Source organism: Haplochromis burtoni, unplaced genomic scaffold (genome assembly GCF_018398535.1).
Source record: "Haplochromis burtoni strain Fernald_Lab_line unplaced genomic scaffold, NCSU_Asbu1 Contig_117, whole genome shotgun sequence".
NCBI lineage: Eukaryota > Metazoa > Chordata > Actinopteri > Cichliformes > Cichlidae > Haplochromis > Haplochromis burtoni.
In genome coordinates, this window is record NW_024582478.1 from 1,044,173 (window position 1) to 1,060,077 (window position 15,905).

The 15,905-nt window shown below is 42.6% G+C and overlaps 1 protein-coding gene across 2 annotated transcripts in view; it reads right to left on the reverse strand.

The window, feature by feature from the left end:
• sdc4 (syndecan 4) overlaps positions 1 to 2,662 on the reverse strand; it is a 14,885-nt gene extending 12,223 nt beyond the window's left edge. Inside the window, exon 1 of one of the 2 annotated variants that reach the window (XM_005928933.3) lies at positions 2,360 to 2,662. In XM_005928933.3, the coding sequence (XP_005928995.1) occupies positions 2,360 to 2,416 (57 nt within the window). In that variant the 5' untranslated portion in view covers positions 2,417 to 2,662. The remainder of the gene's footprint in view (positions 1 to 2,359) is intronic. The other variant, XM_005928934.3, reaches the window with a different exon arrangement.
• Positions 2,663 to 15,905: the final 13,243 nt, after the last annotated feature.

The window sequence follows — 15,905 nt, forward strand, 5'->3', positions numbered from 1 at the left end:
GGGGGAGACTGCAAAACCAGTCACATTCCAACAAGTTCTAACAAATGGGCTTCGGAGGCAACAAGCTAAGGGTTTGATGGGGCAACATGGATTAACTCTGGGGCAAAGAAGACTTTTCTTACCCCAATTAACCACCACAATTTCAACTTCAAGGACGTGTTAAATTAAATCATAAAAACTGGACTTCTAGTTCCATAAAGATGAACGATACCCTTATTAAAGGCCAAACAAGCTCATCTTTCAGCCTCTTCAACAAGATGTTGTTTTATTCTGTCTCATATCATAATTGAAGGCATGTGTTTGGAGTTCTCTCAACATTTTTGACATTTCAGAAAAACGCCCTGCACATTAGCACAAACATTACACTGGGCTGGTCTTTCCTATCTTTTCCACCTTCACCCTTGGCTGGGCAGCGAAGGACCATACATGGGCAGAAAACGCTGAGGTCAATGGAAAATAAAAAGAACAGAGAACAGGGTTTGTTTGGCATGCCACGCTATCTTGAACAAACTGATAAAAACAGACAAGCTGACCAAAGCGAAATGGCACCAAGTTCCTGCTGGCATCCAAGTTGATATGAAATCCGACTCAATCCCGTGATAAAAACATTCCGATCGTGCCTGTGGCTCTCAAAAACCCCTTTTTCTGCATTCAGAGCATGTTCTATTGTCAGGTAAAAGAACATTGTTATCGATTAGCAGGGAATGCCAAACCCACATACCAATAATGACCTCGTGGGCAGAGAGGAAAGGCCACAAGGAGGCAAGTATTGTGATAGCTCAGAGGCCAAGTATGCATTAAAGGAAAGGACACGCGGGAGAGAAAGGGGTCAATATCTGGAGCTCGTTTAAGGAAGGAAAGGGGGAATGTTTTGGTGGGAAAGCTGTAGGTGTAACCACACTAGGCTAGCTGTGTTAAAGAAGTGGAGTGTCACCCCGAGGCCCCATTGAGACCCCATCAAGTGTGCAAAATCCCAGAGAGGGCCGGTCAAGGTCACCAAAGGTCACATACCAGAGGGGGGACCAAAAGAAAGAAGAAGAGGAGGAGGAGAAGATACTTTGAGGAATGTAACAGACTGTAAGGCCCAATCAGGCTGCCATGTTTTGTTCCAACCCCTTCTCACACCAAAATGTGGAACGGTGGAATAGCCAGAACCCCAAATATAACAGTTATGCTCTCTATGCTAGAGAGAACCGCTCCAGCCTACAAATGTGTCTGCAAATGGTTGTGACGTGTTGCACAAACTAAAGTGTGATTGTACAGACAACAATCTGCTCTGAGATTAGCATCCTTTAACAAATCCTGCCGTATGTCAGACATGCAGTTAAACCAGCTCTTACTGCTTTTTGCTCATTCTCACCATTCGTATGGACCAACTGGCCTGAGTGGAGGGGGGCAGGGTGCATGTTTTTGTATGTGGGTGGCATCAAGCATTCAATGTTGATGTTAATCACACCAAAAATGATTAATCAGAGCAACAAAACAGAAGCAATGTGACGCATGTTTGGGCAAAACAATTAAAGACTTGTCTTTTTTGCATAATGTCTCCTCACATTTATGCCTAGAACAATCTAACTATCAAGAAAGGAAAACTTTCAATACAGTGCCTCTGGAACTTTAAAAATTATTTTATCGCCCAACTAAACCCAAATACATCCCGTTTGCAACACGTGTAGACATGAATCATCAGCAAATGTGGATCTACCTACGCTGCAGGGCTTACCTAATCGTGCTTGCAACACATCCAGCTCCCCTGGTCAGCTAATTCATAGACAGTTAATGGGAAAGCATCAGAATGGAAGGGGCGTAACATGGATCTCACTCAAACTGGGATTTGGTGCCTTTCCGCTCAGCGAGCCTCCTCATAACACACAAATTCTACTAATTAAAGTCAAATTCTGTTCTAACAACAACACATGGATTCACCATTTAAGTCTCAGTGGCTCCAAAAGGAGTCTGCACTCAGATTTCCCCATTAGCTCACACTGGCAACAACCTGGAGAAGTGTTCAAAGACACAAGCGCGTCTGGCGTGCATCTGTATTATTATCGGGGGCGGGAAACTGTCTCTTTGATCAAACAGGATTGATCCTCTTTGGGAAGTGTCTGTGGGATTCATCCTGGAAAAGTGACGACCCTCCCCCCCATTCGGGATAATAGCTGCCATATCCCAGGAGAAGCTAAGTGGCTAACAACTCTCATTTCCGTACGCTAAACAGAGGGATAGGACAGGTAAATCACAGCCTTCCGGCTCCCGCTAACAGCACACAAACACAGGGCTAACCTCAGCAAGGTAGCGCTCCCGAAACAGAGATACACGAGTTTTTGAAGTTGAGCTGCTCGCTGGAGAAACTACTTACCGACTCTGAGAAGACGGAGGCAGTGGATAACATCAACACGAGGCACAGGGTGAGCATGGCTGTTCTTCCAGGTAGTTCACAAAAACAAGCGGGAATGTCGCCCTAAACGTTAGCTTAACGGGGATTTGTAGCTTTAAAAAAACAGCGAGCTGAGCGTCTTCAGTGTCCCGCCGCTGTGTTCCAGTATAGTCCAGCAAATAACACACAGTACAGCCGTCCGCCTCTCGGTACCGTCACCGTTTCTCCCGTAAAGTTTCTTTCGTTCGCTGCTGCTGCGCTTACTGAATAGCCGCCGGCTTGTCTGGTCTTTTTTACTTGAGTCTGTAAACCAATCATCGGCCAGCGTACGCATGACGTGTGGAAATCAGCACACTCCACAGGCTAGGCTTGTCCGCTGGCTCCGCCCATTTCACTTTTTCTTTTATTGTTTACCTCAGTTATTTTTTTTTAAAACGCCATTTTTAAGTGAATACATGAATCTCAGTACAAATATATTTAAAACGAGAAAAACAAAAATATATTAACAGTGATAATAAAACGTAATGACTCAAATAATTATAAATAAGTAAAAAACATAATATTCACTTTGTTTTCTTTCTTTTAGTTCTTTTTTGTGTATTACTTTTACACATATTTATAAATATTCATTTTTTTTTAAAGAAACACAACAGGGACTGGAAAATAAAATAAGCGCTGGATGAATGAATATTACTTCCATCCATCCATCCATTCGCTTCCGCTTATCCTTTTCAGGGTCGCGGGGGCGCTGGAGCCTATCCCAGCTGTCATAGGGCGAAAGGCGGGGTACACCCTGGACAGGTCGCCAGTCTGTCGCAGGGCTAACACACAGGGACAGACAACCATTCACACTCGCATTCACTCGCACATCCAATTAACCTATACCCACAAGTTGCATGTCTTTGGACAGTGGGAGGAAGCCGGAGTACCCGGAGAGAACCCACGCAAACACGGGGAGAACATGCAAACTCCACACAGAAAGACCCCGGCCTGATGGTGGAATTGAACTCAGGACCTTCTTGCTGTGCGGCAACAGTGCTAACCACCGTGCCACCGTGCTGCCTGAATATTACTTTTTTTAAATTTAAATTTGTAAGCGCAGTTTTTGTCTTTCATGTTTAAATACTGAAAAAGTGTATTCATATTCGTGTTTGATCTTTCCTTACTGAAGATAGCTGTGTAAAGGGTGTCTGTGGCTAAAGTGGGTCGTAGATAAATCGGTGGTTTGATTACTCTATCTGCATGTGGTACAATGAATGCTGACAAAGGCTCATATTTATCAGCTGGGCATCTATAAATCATAGCGCTAGTGATAAGCTAGTGATAACTAGTGTATAACGGCGTCATTGCAGTTATAGTGTTTTATGTTTTATGTTGTGGTTAAAAATGACACAAGTTGACGTCCCCAAAGTCACAAAGACAGAAATCACAAAAGTGACCAAATGGTTGAAACTCTGGAGCAAAGACGCTGAAGAGGACACATCTGAATGGTGTCCATTTTCAAAATTCAAGAAGCAAATGGGGTTTTTAGTTTCTCCGCGGGGACAAATACACACATCCTGTTGTTTTTATCCACTTTTGTTCCATTTATCTGCTACACTGATAGCATCGGAAAGTGTCTCTGCAAGAAAGATGCGGAGGGTTACCGCCCCAAGAGATTTAAAAAGGCTTCCTAATGTAAATCTGTAAAACATTTGGGGTAATTATCATCTCTGTGGTATCACCGAGAGATTTAGACAATCTAGATTAATCCTTGTGCGCCGAATCAATCAAAAAGAGGGTTTCAATCAACAGCTGCTGTCGTTCATCGTCATTAATTCCAAGATAAGAAGCTGATAATGAGCCATTGTATAACCACAGAGACCCACAGGGAGTCATCTTATCTGACACAGTGTGCTGAGGTCTGAGGGACTCAATAGGTCTGATTTGTGTTTTACACTTCCCGGTGCTCCAAACTTTTTCAAAACCATATTTGAAAGAAATTCAGACGCATCCAGCGTTGAGCTTTGCTTGTTTCCAGTAAGGGGGCGTCGCTGCCAGCAGGGGCTTTCTGCTGCTTCATGGAAATCTCTGAGTGACGACATCTTCCGCTAAACTTCCTCCCTCCCCTTTCACTTTCTTTCCACGGGTCTCTCGAGGCTTAAAGCATAGATGAGTTCACTATTTCATCCTTGGAAACCGGTTCCGGGATTTCTAACCGTTTTCTTGTTGTCCTTTCGTGTCGAGGTTGTTTTATGACCTGTTGCGTTACACGTTTTCACTTTTCTTCCGGTTTGCAGTGTCGGGGATGAGCTTTGTGTGTAACAGAGCCTGAGCTTCATGTGTGTTTGCTTGTCGTGAAGTGATTTTTTATGATACTTTATGAATTTAAATCTAAAATTCCTCCTCCGAGTGTGAAAGTAACCTTCAGGCCTCATGTACTTCACACTAGTGAGAAACTGAAAATGTTTTTGTTGTGTTTCGCTCACATGGTTAGTTAGATTATTTTAACCCGGATAAAATTAAAATGTAAAAAAACCCAAAAAAACATTTATTTTCTATTTTATTTTTATTTTATATCTCGCGTAACTGTTTTAAAGGCTTCTCTGTTTCATGCAGACAACAGTGAAATGGAAAAACTTGCCACATGTCAATAAGTGAAGCACACATAGAGCTAAAAATGCTAAAAAAAAATGATGTGAATGTTAATGAGACATAAAACAGGTTTCATATTAATAAAAACATCAAGATTATCAGAGTGTGTGAGTCTCATTCTTGGAAATTACCCTGAAGTTGTTTATGTTTGAAATCAGTTGTGGGGATTTCCTTGTGTTTTTGAAATGTTCTAACCCACTGAACAAAATTAAAGACGAAACAAAAGAAAGACACATTTCCAGATTAGAAAAGATAACACACACACACACACACACACACACACACACACACACACACACACACACACACACACACATTTACAGACAGGCTGAACTGGGAAAACCCGGCCATGTGTGAAAGCTGTCTGCCTTTGTTTGCTCATATTTATGCAAATTTGATCAGGATATATTAGGTGCAGACACGGAGGAAAATTTTTAATATAGACGCTGTTAAAGATGCATTGTTTGGGTTAACTAAAACAGGAAGTGGGATTTTCCTTTTGGTGACGTTGGGTCAGCTCAGGATTGATGGATGGGTGAATGAATCCCCCATAAGTCTTTGAAAATTGAACCATTTACAAAGTGTGAGTCATATCTTTATCCAACTATCTAAGACTGTGGGTAAACTGTCGGTTTGGGGTTTTACTCACCTCACAGTCAGATCAGATCAGCAGCTGCATAAACAAGATAAAGCAGGTAAAGTCCTGCTCAACAGGACCACAAGCAGCTGATAATACACAACAAGCTTCTGTTAACACAGCCACACACAATGATATAGGTCTCCGTGTAAAAGACCCCAAAGCATCCTTCTTGGAGTTTTAGCATTTCTTTTTTGGATTAGGGCTCATGTGGGACACAGACTAGAGATTATTTTTCCTTTATCAGTTATCAGATATTAGATTAGCTGACTGCACAGTCCTAAAATCTGTCAGTTTTACAACTGGACTTCTAGTTGTTCTGTGCTGACATCATCAGAAGAAGGCAATTTGGGGAAATTAATGGCAACCCGAGCTGCGTGTGTGATCAGCCTCATCTCAAGGCAAACTGTGAAATAGTCTTCTTCAATGATGCACATTGTTGCTGTTTTGTGACAGATAATGTACCATAGGAGGTACAGTTTGTGTCTGCAGCACATACGTTGTTAGCGCCTTTAGAAAAGACATGAAAATGTGACAACCAAGAACAGCAACGCAAGAAAAAAATACCCCGAAAACAAAAATATGGCTGGAATGTTTCAAGTTGCCAAAATGGGTAAGGAGCAGGATGTATCTATACTATATATGTATATGTAGCTTGTATACTATACAAGACAAACATTTAGAAGCTGAATCGCCATCAGCTGGTGAAAAATAACTCTAATGTAAAGTAATGTTGAGACGACATCAAGACGTGACCTCAGAGTCGACTCGAGGCGGTTACTGAACGCTGTCTGGAAGTCCGTGTTAGACGTTCCGACAGGCGATGATCTGATCAGGCCTCTGATCTACGTGGAAAACATCTGTCCAGCTACGCTTCAGTTTGTGTAGCAGCCTTGTGTTTAATTAGTTGCCTTGTGAAGTTATTCTCTAATCTAAGTTGTACACAAGTACAGGATGTCATTTTAGAGTTGTTGTTTTTTTGAGAAAGCTTTTTGAGGAAGATGATGTCAAGCTTTCAGCCAGTGTTTTCGAGCACTAACTGAACACAGATGTGGCACCAACAGGGCAGGAAACGAAACAAAAGTAGGAATTATAATTAACCGAAGCCTGAGTGGAAATAGAGATAAAAAACTCAAACAGGAAATGACTTCACAAATCCGGGCTTTTGGCTCACACAGGCTAAACCAAACCGGACAGATCTTATTCACTAAAGCTAACCGAGTTCTAAACGTAAAAGAAAAGGCGAGACCTTTAGTTGGCTCATGTAGAAGATGCACAATGAACAAAGTCTAGTTCGGTAACTCGGCTGAACCACAGAAGAATACAACAATAAATGGTAAATGGTAAATGGCATGTATTTATATAGCGCTTTACTAGTCCCTAAGGACCCCAAAGCACTTTATACATCCAGTCATCCACCCATTCACACACACATTCACATAAGGGCTGAACGAACAAACACAAAGGACGAGAAAAAGGAAACAAGACCTCGACATCAAAAGAGACTAACCGTAAAAAAAATTAGAACGAAAGATTATCAGATAGAGGATTAACAAGAAGTCGCAGACAAACCACAAGCAAGACAGAGGAGCACAGCCTGACACTGACACTACAATAAAGGAATCCAAACAGGAAGCAAAACTCAGGACTTCAATTCAGTTTTATTTATATAGTGCTAAATCACAACAACAGTCATCTCAGAGCAATTTATACTGTAAAACTCCCTTTTAACGGAAAGAAGCCTCCAGCAGAACCAGGCTCAGGGAGGGGCGGCCATCCACCCCGAGCAGTTGGGGTGAAGGGAGGAGGACGGGTGTATAAACACATGGACGATCTGATATCAGATCGTGCATAAACACATAGTGAGTGAAAAAGGTGAGCGAAGAAGAAACACCAGGGCATCATGGGAATCCCCCAGCAAACTACACTTAATGCTTTAGCAAAAAGGAAAGTTTGAAGCCTAATCTTGAAAGTAGAGATAGTGTCTGTCTCCTGGATCCAAACTGGAAGCTGGTTCCACAGAAGAGGGGCCTGAAACTGAAGGCTCTGCCTCCCATTCTACTGTTAAATACTCTAGGAACAACAAGTAGGCCTGCAGAGCGAGAGCTCAAGTTCAAGAAATAAAACACCACCTCACAAGGACAAGGAAACCTAATATGAATAATAATGACTTCCAAAGAGGAATTCAAAACTCAAAACAAAACCCTGCCTTTATCACCTGAACCTAACCAGTTGTAACCAAGGTATGGATTGTTTTTTCATACATGATTTGCAAAACTGAAAATCCAAATGACAAAAATGGAAAAACCGAATTCTTCAGTGAAGTCCAGCACGTGAAGGAGGAAACTGTTCAAAGGACTGAAGGCAAGTCCGAGTGAACCTGCCCTCACGCACATCTGACATTTAGAAAGCTTCCATGATATCAGAGAGATGAGAAGTGAAAGACAAAGCCAGCTGTAATTAACCATGATAAGGGAAGCCCCAAAGGTCACATGCCGAAAACCACTAAGTCACAAGCAAGTTCTACAGGCCTGGTATTAAAAAAAGGAAGTGAAACACATTAATTCAGCAGGGGGGTGGACTTATATGCCCATAAAGAGAATGTGCGACAAAGAAGTGAGACTTAGTTAATCGTAAGGGGTTCCTCATAATAACGACCAAAGACTTTATCAGGTTAATGATCAAACGTTAACCTTTAAAAACTTCAGTCACAAAAAATAACAACAATTTCACTGCAGCCCCATAAAGTCACAACTTCTCTTTGATTCAACCTATAAAATTGTCACATTAAAACATCAGATCCTCATTATTATCCTTTTAAATGCTAAACTTAGCATGCTAACATGCTAATAGGCTAATGTGAAACAGGAAATATGTTTAAATTCTGTTTAAACGTTCCTTCCAGTAACACCATTAGTGTTTTAATTATACATAATTATATAATAATGACTGATATTATATCTTTAACATCTCCAGTCACTAAGATAACCAGATATCAAAAGTATTTCATTTTTATTAAAGGACATGTCTAAAATTAGCCTTAGCTAACGCTAACCACTAGCACAAAAAGGCTTATTGGATTTTAACTTTTACGTCTATTTTTAGCTTCCATTTTATTTTATGGATTTTGTTTATAGTGTGAGTTAATGATATAATTTATATAATTACAATTTCAATCAGAATGTTTAGTTACGTGTTTTGGCTTTGGAGGCCAGTTTACTGCCTGAATTTCACTGAGATTAATATTTGTAGTGAAAATTACCAGAAACACAATTATCTCTTAAAAAAGTGATTTAAAAATATTTTGGAGCACTCTGGTGCTGACTTGTGCATTACTGGTGTGATCTTAGAAGGTGATGGAGAACTTTACACCGCTGGGCAGAAATCAATATTGAATAATCAGAAGACTTTTTAGTAACATACTAAAACTAAATATATATACACGGTATAAATGACGTCTGTCTGCTTGACAGACTGGAAGAAAAATGTTTAAAAGACACTAAAAGCTGATGATACGACTCATCAAGTCAACAGCTTTAAAACATCAGTGAAAAAAGCAGGTTGGGTAAATTCTCTGAATAAAGACTTCTCATAAAAGTCAACTGCGGATAAAATCCGCACAAAGGCGAAGGGAAGAGTCTGAGCGGTGGCTCAGATTTTAAAGGAACTTCTGTCATAAGTTCTTTACATAATTTATGGGCCATAAAATGTATATTCAGACTTGGAAAACTCAAGAATCTGTGCTTTCACTTCTTGCGAAAACCACAAATGATGAGCAGCTGTTCAGCAGCTGTGCACTCTGGAGTCTTCAGTGGAGATTTTTCAGTATTGTGTAATGAGAAAGTTAAAGGCCGCAGGGCGGATGTTTTACTGAGGCTTTGGCACCACCTGCTGGTCACAATTGAATACAACAGTTCATGAGTTGCATGAAAAAACATTTCACGTTCAGGACTGAGGTGGTTCCTCAGATGGAACATATCCGAGCCTTCTCAGGTTCCTGGAGGCTGGAGGAGAGATGGAGCCATGATCTGCTCGACCATCGAGCCTATCCCAGCTGTCATAGGACGAGAAGCGGGGTGCAACCTGGACAGGTCGACAGGTTGGATCAGAGGTAACACAACGAGGCAGACCAACTTTCACACCTCGATCCATTTAAAATGACCAATTAACCTAACATGGATGTGTTTGGAGCCAAACTCCACACAGAAAGAGCGCACACTGGATTTACAACCAAAAATAAAAGAAAGAAAGAAGAAAAGCAACGAATAAAAGAAACACCATCAACAGTTAAGGTGGTGTTTTAAGCTGCTAACAGCTTGTGCTTTTACGTGATGTCATAGGCAGCATCATGCTGTCGAAGTTAAAACCAAACCAAAGTACCAATAAAATCTCTGATGGCCGCCAACTGTTGCATGATGTAACTTCCACAGCCAGTGAAAGTGCACTGATGTCCTCAGTGTACCTGGAGCAATGTGCTCAGGATGAGGCACCAACTTAGTTTCACATTAACATGATTTAAAAAAAGAAGTTCAAAGCACCAGTCAGCTCTCAGTGTCAGGTGTGGAGGGGAGAAGACAGCTTCATGCAGAAGAGAACAGTCATCTGAAGCATCATGCAGCCCTGCAGCATCTTCATCATCAAGTCTCTCAGCAGTCCTGGTCGTACACAAAATTCTGATGTACTCCTCCTGACTGCGGTTTAGCTTTCAGCTCATCATGCACCACAGACCCGAGTCTTCTACGACGTACCTGCCACATGAAAGCAGCTGGAGAAAATCAGCTTCTTAGCACCTGAACAAAGGGTAAACCGGAAGTTCTGCATACTGATAAGACTAAAAAGAAAAACCCTTCTTTATTTTCAGGAGCTCTGAGTGCATCATAAAAAAGACCACAGAATGGCTCAAAGGTTTTCAAAGTTGAGTCACTCAGATGAATATTTGGCTTCATAAGTTTGAGGACAGGATCGAGTGAACCGGCCTCTCCTTGCAAACAGAGGTTTAACCCTCACAGGGCGCCGTGTTCATGCCTGGGATCCTCTGCATTGTTGTGTACATGCATACTTGTTTTATCAGTTTTATTTTTTTCCTTTATTGGAGTTTTTCCTTTCAGTCTTTGAACTTTAAAAATGTTTTATTTGCATTTCTCATTCTTTTTTGTGCCTAATTATATTTTATTAACATTTAGAATATTTGATATTTTTGCATTTGTGTTCATATTTCTGACATTATTGTATTTACAGTTAAGTTCTCCAATCCAAACAAGATCTCACTTAAAATGAGTTAAATGTTTACAGAAGGTTCAGTCTTCAGGGTTTGACTCTTTATTTTGCAGATCTGTGCCTGCAGATGGCGCTGCGCTCCTGCAGTCAGCCTCAGAGGGGCCTCCCACAGCTTGTTTCCATCTCCCTAGTTTTACAAAAGAACCTGTTTAGTTAAATAGAGAACAATTGAAGTCACTGGACCTTAGCTCTTAATTCTCTTACTGGAGCAGGCAGCGATGTTTGTTTGTAGCACGACGGAGTGTGAATCAGTTGTTGGGAGGTCGGGCAGCGCTGTGCAAGCATGCTGTGCTGGAAACTTGAAGACGTGTTCAAACACTTTGCTGGTTTTTTTCATCTAATTTGGGGCAGACCTGTGCGTCATCAGATATTGTTGTAGATTCATTAATGCTCTGCACGACTGCTTGAGCACACAGAGCGCTTTACACAGCTACTAACAGCCACACTCAGAGAAAGTGTCTTGCCCAAGGACACTCCAGCAGTTACACTGAAAATGTGTCTGAAGCATAGACTGTACATTAAAGATGGGTGTCGCTGCTGTGGCCCCACTCACGGTGGTTAGTGAAGCTCTGCTTTGAAGCCCAACAAGTTGTTTCTTGGAACCAGAAGTGACCAAACGTGTTAGTGCTACTTGCTTATTAGTGCTCAGAACAACCAATTAAAATCTCAGAATTTCACTCATCAGCATTGGAGCTCAGACTCCTTGGCCGGCCTGACGCACACAGCAGCATATTATTGGTCAGATAATTGTGTTCCAACAGCACAAGCATGGTCAACACGAAGTAACCCCCCCCCCCGTTGTGAATCACTTCCTGCCACCATATTTGCTATTTGCGTTAATACTTGTGTGATATCTGCTTTTGAATAATTCTTTGCCCGAGGCAGTAATTAACTCCTAACTAACGGCTCAACAATTGATCTCGCCTTGTGCTCGACCCCCTGAGAGTCATTAAGTGTCTGTGTGTAATAACAGATCTGCGCCCTCAGAGGAAAACCGCTGCCGGTAACTGCCGCGTAACTCGAGCCCGAAGCTTGCCAGAACAGATCCATCATCATTTACGTCGTGCTGAGCGCTGTTTGTCTCCACAGCTCCTCGACCGCCAAAGGTCAGCGCACGAGAGAGTGTTTAGTGGCTCCGAGCCGCGAATGAAAGGCCGGCCTTGAAAAGCCGAGTGAGGGTCTGCGAGGAAATGAGCGTGAAATGAATGTCACATTGAAATCAAAGGCAGGGAAGATGAATGAGAGGGGCGGGTGGAAATCACCTGGACTGAGCGATGGAAGGATGGATAGACGGATGGATGCAAGGAGGGAGGGAGCAGTAATTATTAGTGATTGAGCAGCCCCCCCTCCCCCGTGCGTTTCATTAGCAGCAGGCTGTTCACACACAATCTGGCCTCTGTTGAGCCACGCAGAGCCCCCGGTTTATTTGACCATCTGAAATCTTAACAGTTAATACCTGTATATTTCCAGCATAATATTGTCTCTGGCAGAGATCGCCAGAAAACATATCCCTGTGAAAATAAACGGCCACATTCACATGCCAGGTAATACAAGGGCCATGTGCCGAAAACAGAGGGGGCAGCTGGAGAGGGGGCGAGGGGAGGAGGTCACACAGGTGAGTCGAAGGAAAGGAGCTATGGAGAGAAACTTCAAAATCAGCTTCATGTTATAATATTTCTGCAGAAAATGGAGTTACTGATGACAGTCTGACGTTAATCGCTGATCTCCAAAGCAATCGTGGATGCGAGCTTTACTCATTTTCTTTATTAATGTTGAGGAAAACACCAAAATCAGCTTTCACGAGACAGAGCAGTGACCTCTGACCTTCTTTCAAACGATTCTCCACGTTTCTCATTTAACACTAAACCTGTTCAAACATACAGACACAGTTAACTCTTCTCTTTTTTCTAAATATACAAATCAAAGCATACTAACCCGTCACAGCTCCATTTAAAGCTGGATCCATATTCAGAGTGAAAACTCTGAGCAAACCAAAGAGCAAACTTCATTTAAAAAACGGGAAAAAAAACTTCAAAAGAGGAACGACTGTACGATGGAGGAGAGGAGACAGAACTGGCTGATCAGCCTCCAGTGTATAAATAGTCCAGCCAACCTAACACACGGCATGAAGGAAAACTAACCTTCAAAGTAGGAAAGTAACAAGATATTAATACAGATGTGAAGATAAACAGATGTGATTAACACAGAAATGAGATGAGGATGAGGATGAGGAAGAGCACACAGGGAAACCGAAGCTTACAGAAAAGAAATTTATCATATGAAGTAAAAACAGAAACCAAAATTATCCACACTCTCTAGGAATCCTAAACTGAGGGTCCGCTCTCTCTTCTTTGCTAAACTGTCCAATAAAAGTGAAAAGTCCCCAAATCAAAGGTGGAAAAGAGGCAGGGATGAAGGAAAGGCTACTGAAGGCCCTGTTTTCTCGTGTCTCCCCTGAAATCACTCAGCCCACTCAGACTGAAATATCTGAGAAACTAACAGCTGGACTGTCGATCGTCTGGCCAGCGAGCAGAGAGACGTGAAGAGCAAATGGGTGTCATAAACTGTATTCAAGGTCTGTCAGGCAGGATGTTCAGGACAGGTGTTGTTTGCACATGTTTGGTTTCATAAATGTTCAGAGTGAAGACGCAGCATGAGTGTGAAAGGCAAGCTCCAAATCACAATATTAAAAAGAGAAGAAGAAACTATAAGTGCTCACCCTATTAGAGCGCTTTGCTCTCGCTCTGCAGGCCTACTTGTTGTTCCTAGAGTATTTAAAAGTAGAATGGGAGGCAGAGCCTTCAGTTTTCAGGCCCCTCTTCTGTGGAACCAGCTTCCAGTTTGGATTCAGGAGACAGACACTATCTCTACTTTCAAGATCAGGCTTCAAACTTTCCTTTTTGCTAAAGCATATAGTTAGGGCTGGACCAGGTGACCCTGAATCCTCCCTTAGTTATGCTGCTCTGAGTCAATCTGCCATTCAGGTGACATCCCTGACACTCACCTGTGTGTCTCCTTCAGGCCTCCGAAAGTCTTAAAACAAAGATGACTTTCAGTGTGAGTTATGGTGGGATTACTGAAATCACAATTAAGACAAAGTAGTAGGTAAGCGTCACCGTTAATAATGATCTTTGAATATTTCACTCACACATACACAAAGATTTAACTGCACATACTTTACTATGATATAAACACTAATATTGATCAGTGCATTTATTGGCAGCCAACTATGAAGAAACCGGCTTCTGTCTCTCTGTCACACATTTCAATCGACCACTTGCTCTTGACCGTGTGACCAGCCCACGTTCTGACCACCGCTGACGTGACTTCTACCGTTCGAAAGCTCCGGCACTTGATTCGGTTGGAGGTTTCTTCCACCCCGCCATCGCCAAATCATGCTCACAGGTCATAAATCGTGTTATTGTTGGAGTTGTTTTTCCATTCTTGTTGGTGTAGGTTCTTCACCTTTCAGTCTAAAGCACGTTGAAAGTCAGTGCTGCTGTAAAAAGTCTGCGTTACAGCTTCTTCTTCTTTTTTTGACAGATAAAACGATCTCAGATGTGGTCGGCTCTGCTGTAGACGATGTCTTGGACTACGTTGTCTCTTTGCCGTGAGTCGACCTCTCAGCCCGTCATAGCTTTTTAAACGACCGAGTAAAATTTGCAGAGCGCCTTTCTGAATGTGACGGCTGAACGGCTCGACGATGGCAACGACCAAACAAACTCCTTTTGACACACAACAGCCACCTCAGACATTTTCCAGGAAACGAGTCAGTCATAATGTCCGCTCAATAACTAAGATGTTCCCCCCGAACAACAACGCAGGCTGACGTAAATGTGGTCATCTGATTGTACGTTTTGTTTTTACCTCTGACTTTTGTTTCCCACAGAAAAGCTCAGTGCTCTCTGCGAGGGTCACCACGAAAGCTTTACCGTTCACCCACCATATCCAGACCTGTCACACTTTCCATGTTACCGCTCTCTCTTTCTTCTTCTTTATCCGAGGACTTCACTGACTCAGCCGGGCCTCCGCCTCCCTTTTCCTGTGAGCGATGAAGAAAGGAATAAACAGACTCTCGCAGTGATCCGTATCACATTGTTTGGCCCACCTGCAACCTGTAAACTACTTGCTCGCTCGCCACAGAGAGGATGTTCTCAATTTGCTCCTCGCAGAAACCTGGACGAGCCCTGAAGGGGGCACTGGAAGAGCTGCCGATGTGAGCAGCACACATGAAAGCAGAGTGGCCTGTTTGGGTTCAAGTCCCAGAAACCTCTGGAGTGGGAGCAGAGCGTGTGTCAGGGAGCCAGGAAGGCTTTTAAAGTGCTCGAGTTCTCCGTGTCCTCATTTTGGTTGATTTTGTTAAATGAAATGAAGATGCAGTTTATTGTCACATGCAAAGTAAAAAAAACTAACATACAAAATAAAAGTGTCTTAAAGCTGGAGTACTTCTGCCTCTTGCAAATACTGTAAGCAGACCTGCACAGATGAGGCAGAGCAGCAGAACATTATACTAATGCTGAAGTACTGATGCACAGGAGTGATGGAGGGGGAGGAGGGCAGTGCTAGCTGTCCCCGCTCAGTCTGATGTGCTATGCGTTAGCCTCCTTTGAGCAGGCTGAGCTAGCAGTGTGTGCTGCCAATGGTGACGCTGTGGGCCCTGCCGATGACCCGGGTGGTGTAAATGTCCTGTAGTGACAGGAAGGCTGCTGCTGGGGTGAACCATGCAGTTTTTCAGTGGATGCTTCCTGAACACACCAGCTTTCAGGCTACGCTCAGACTGGATGAGAGACGCTCTCAGCTGTACATCTGTAGGAGTTCCACGTTTCCTCAGTCGTCCCTGTGAACGTCGAGACCAGGTAGGGCTGATGTGTGTCCTGAGAACTTTTAAGGTCCTTGCCCTCTCCAGTGTTGGTCAAGTTACTTGAAAAAAGTAATCAGTAACTAATTACTGATTACTTCCCCCCAAAAGTAATCCCATTA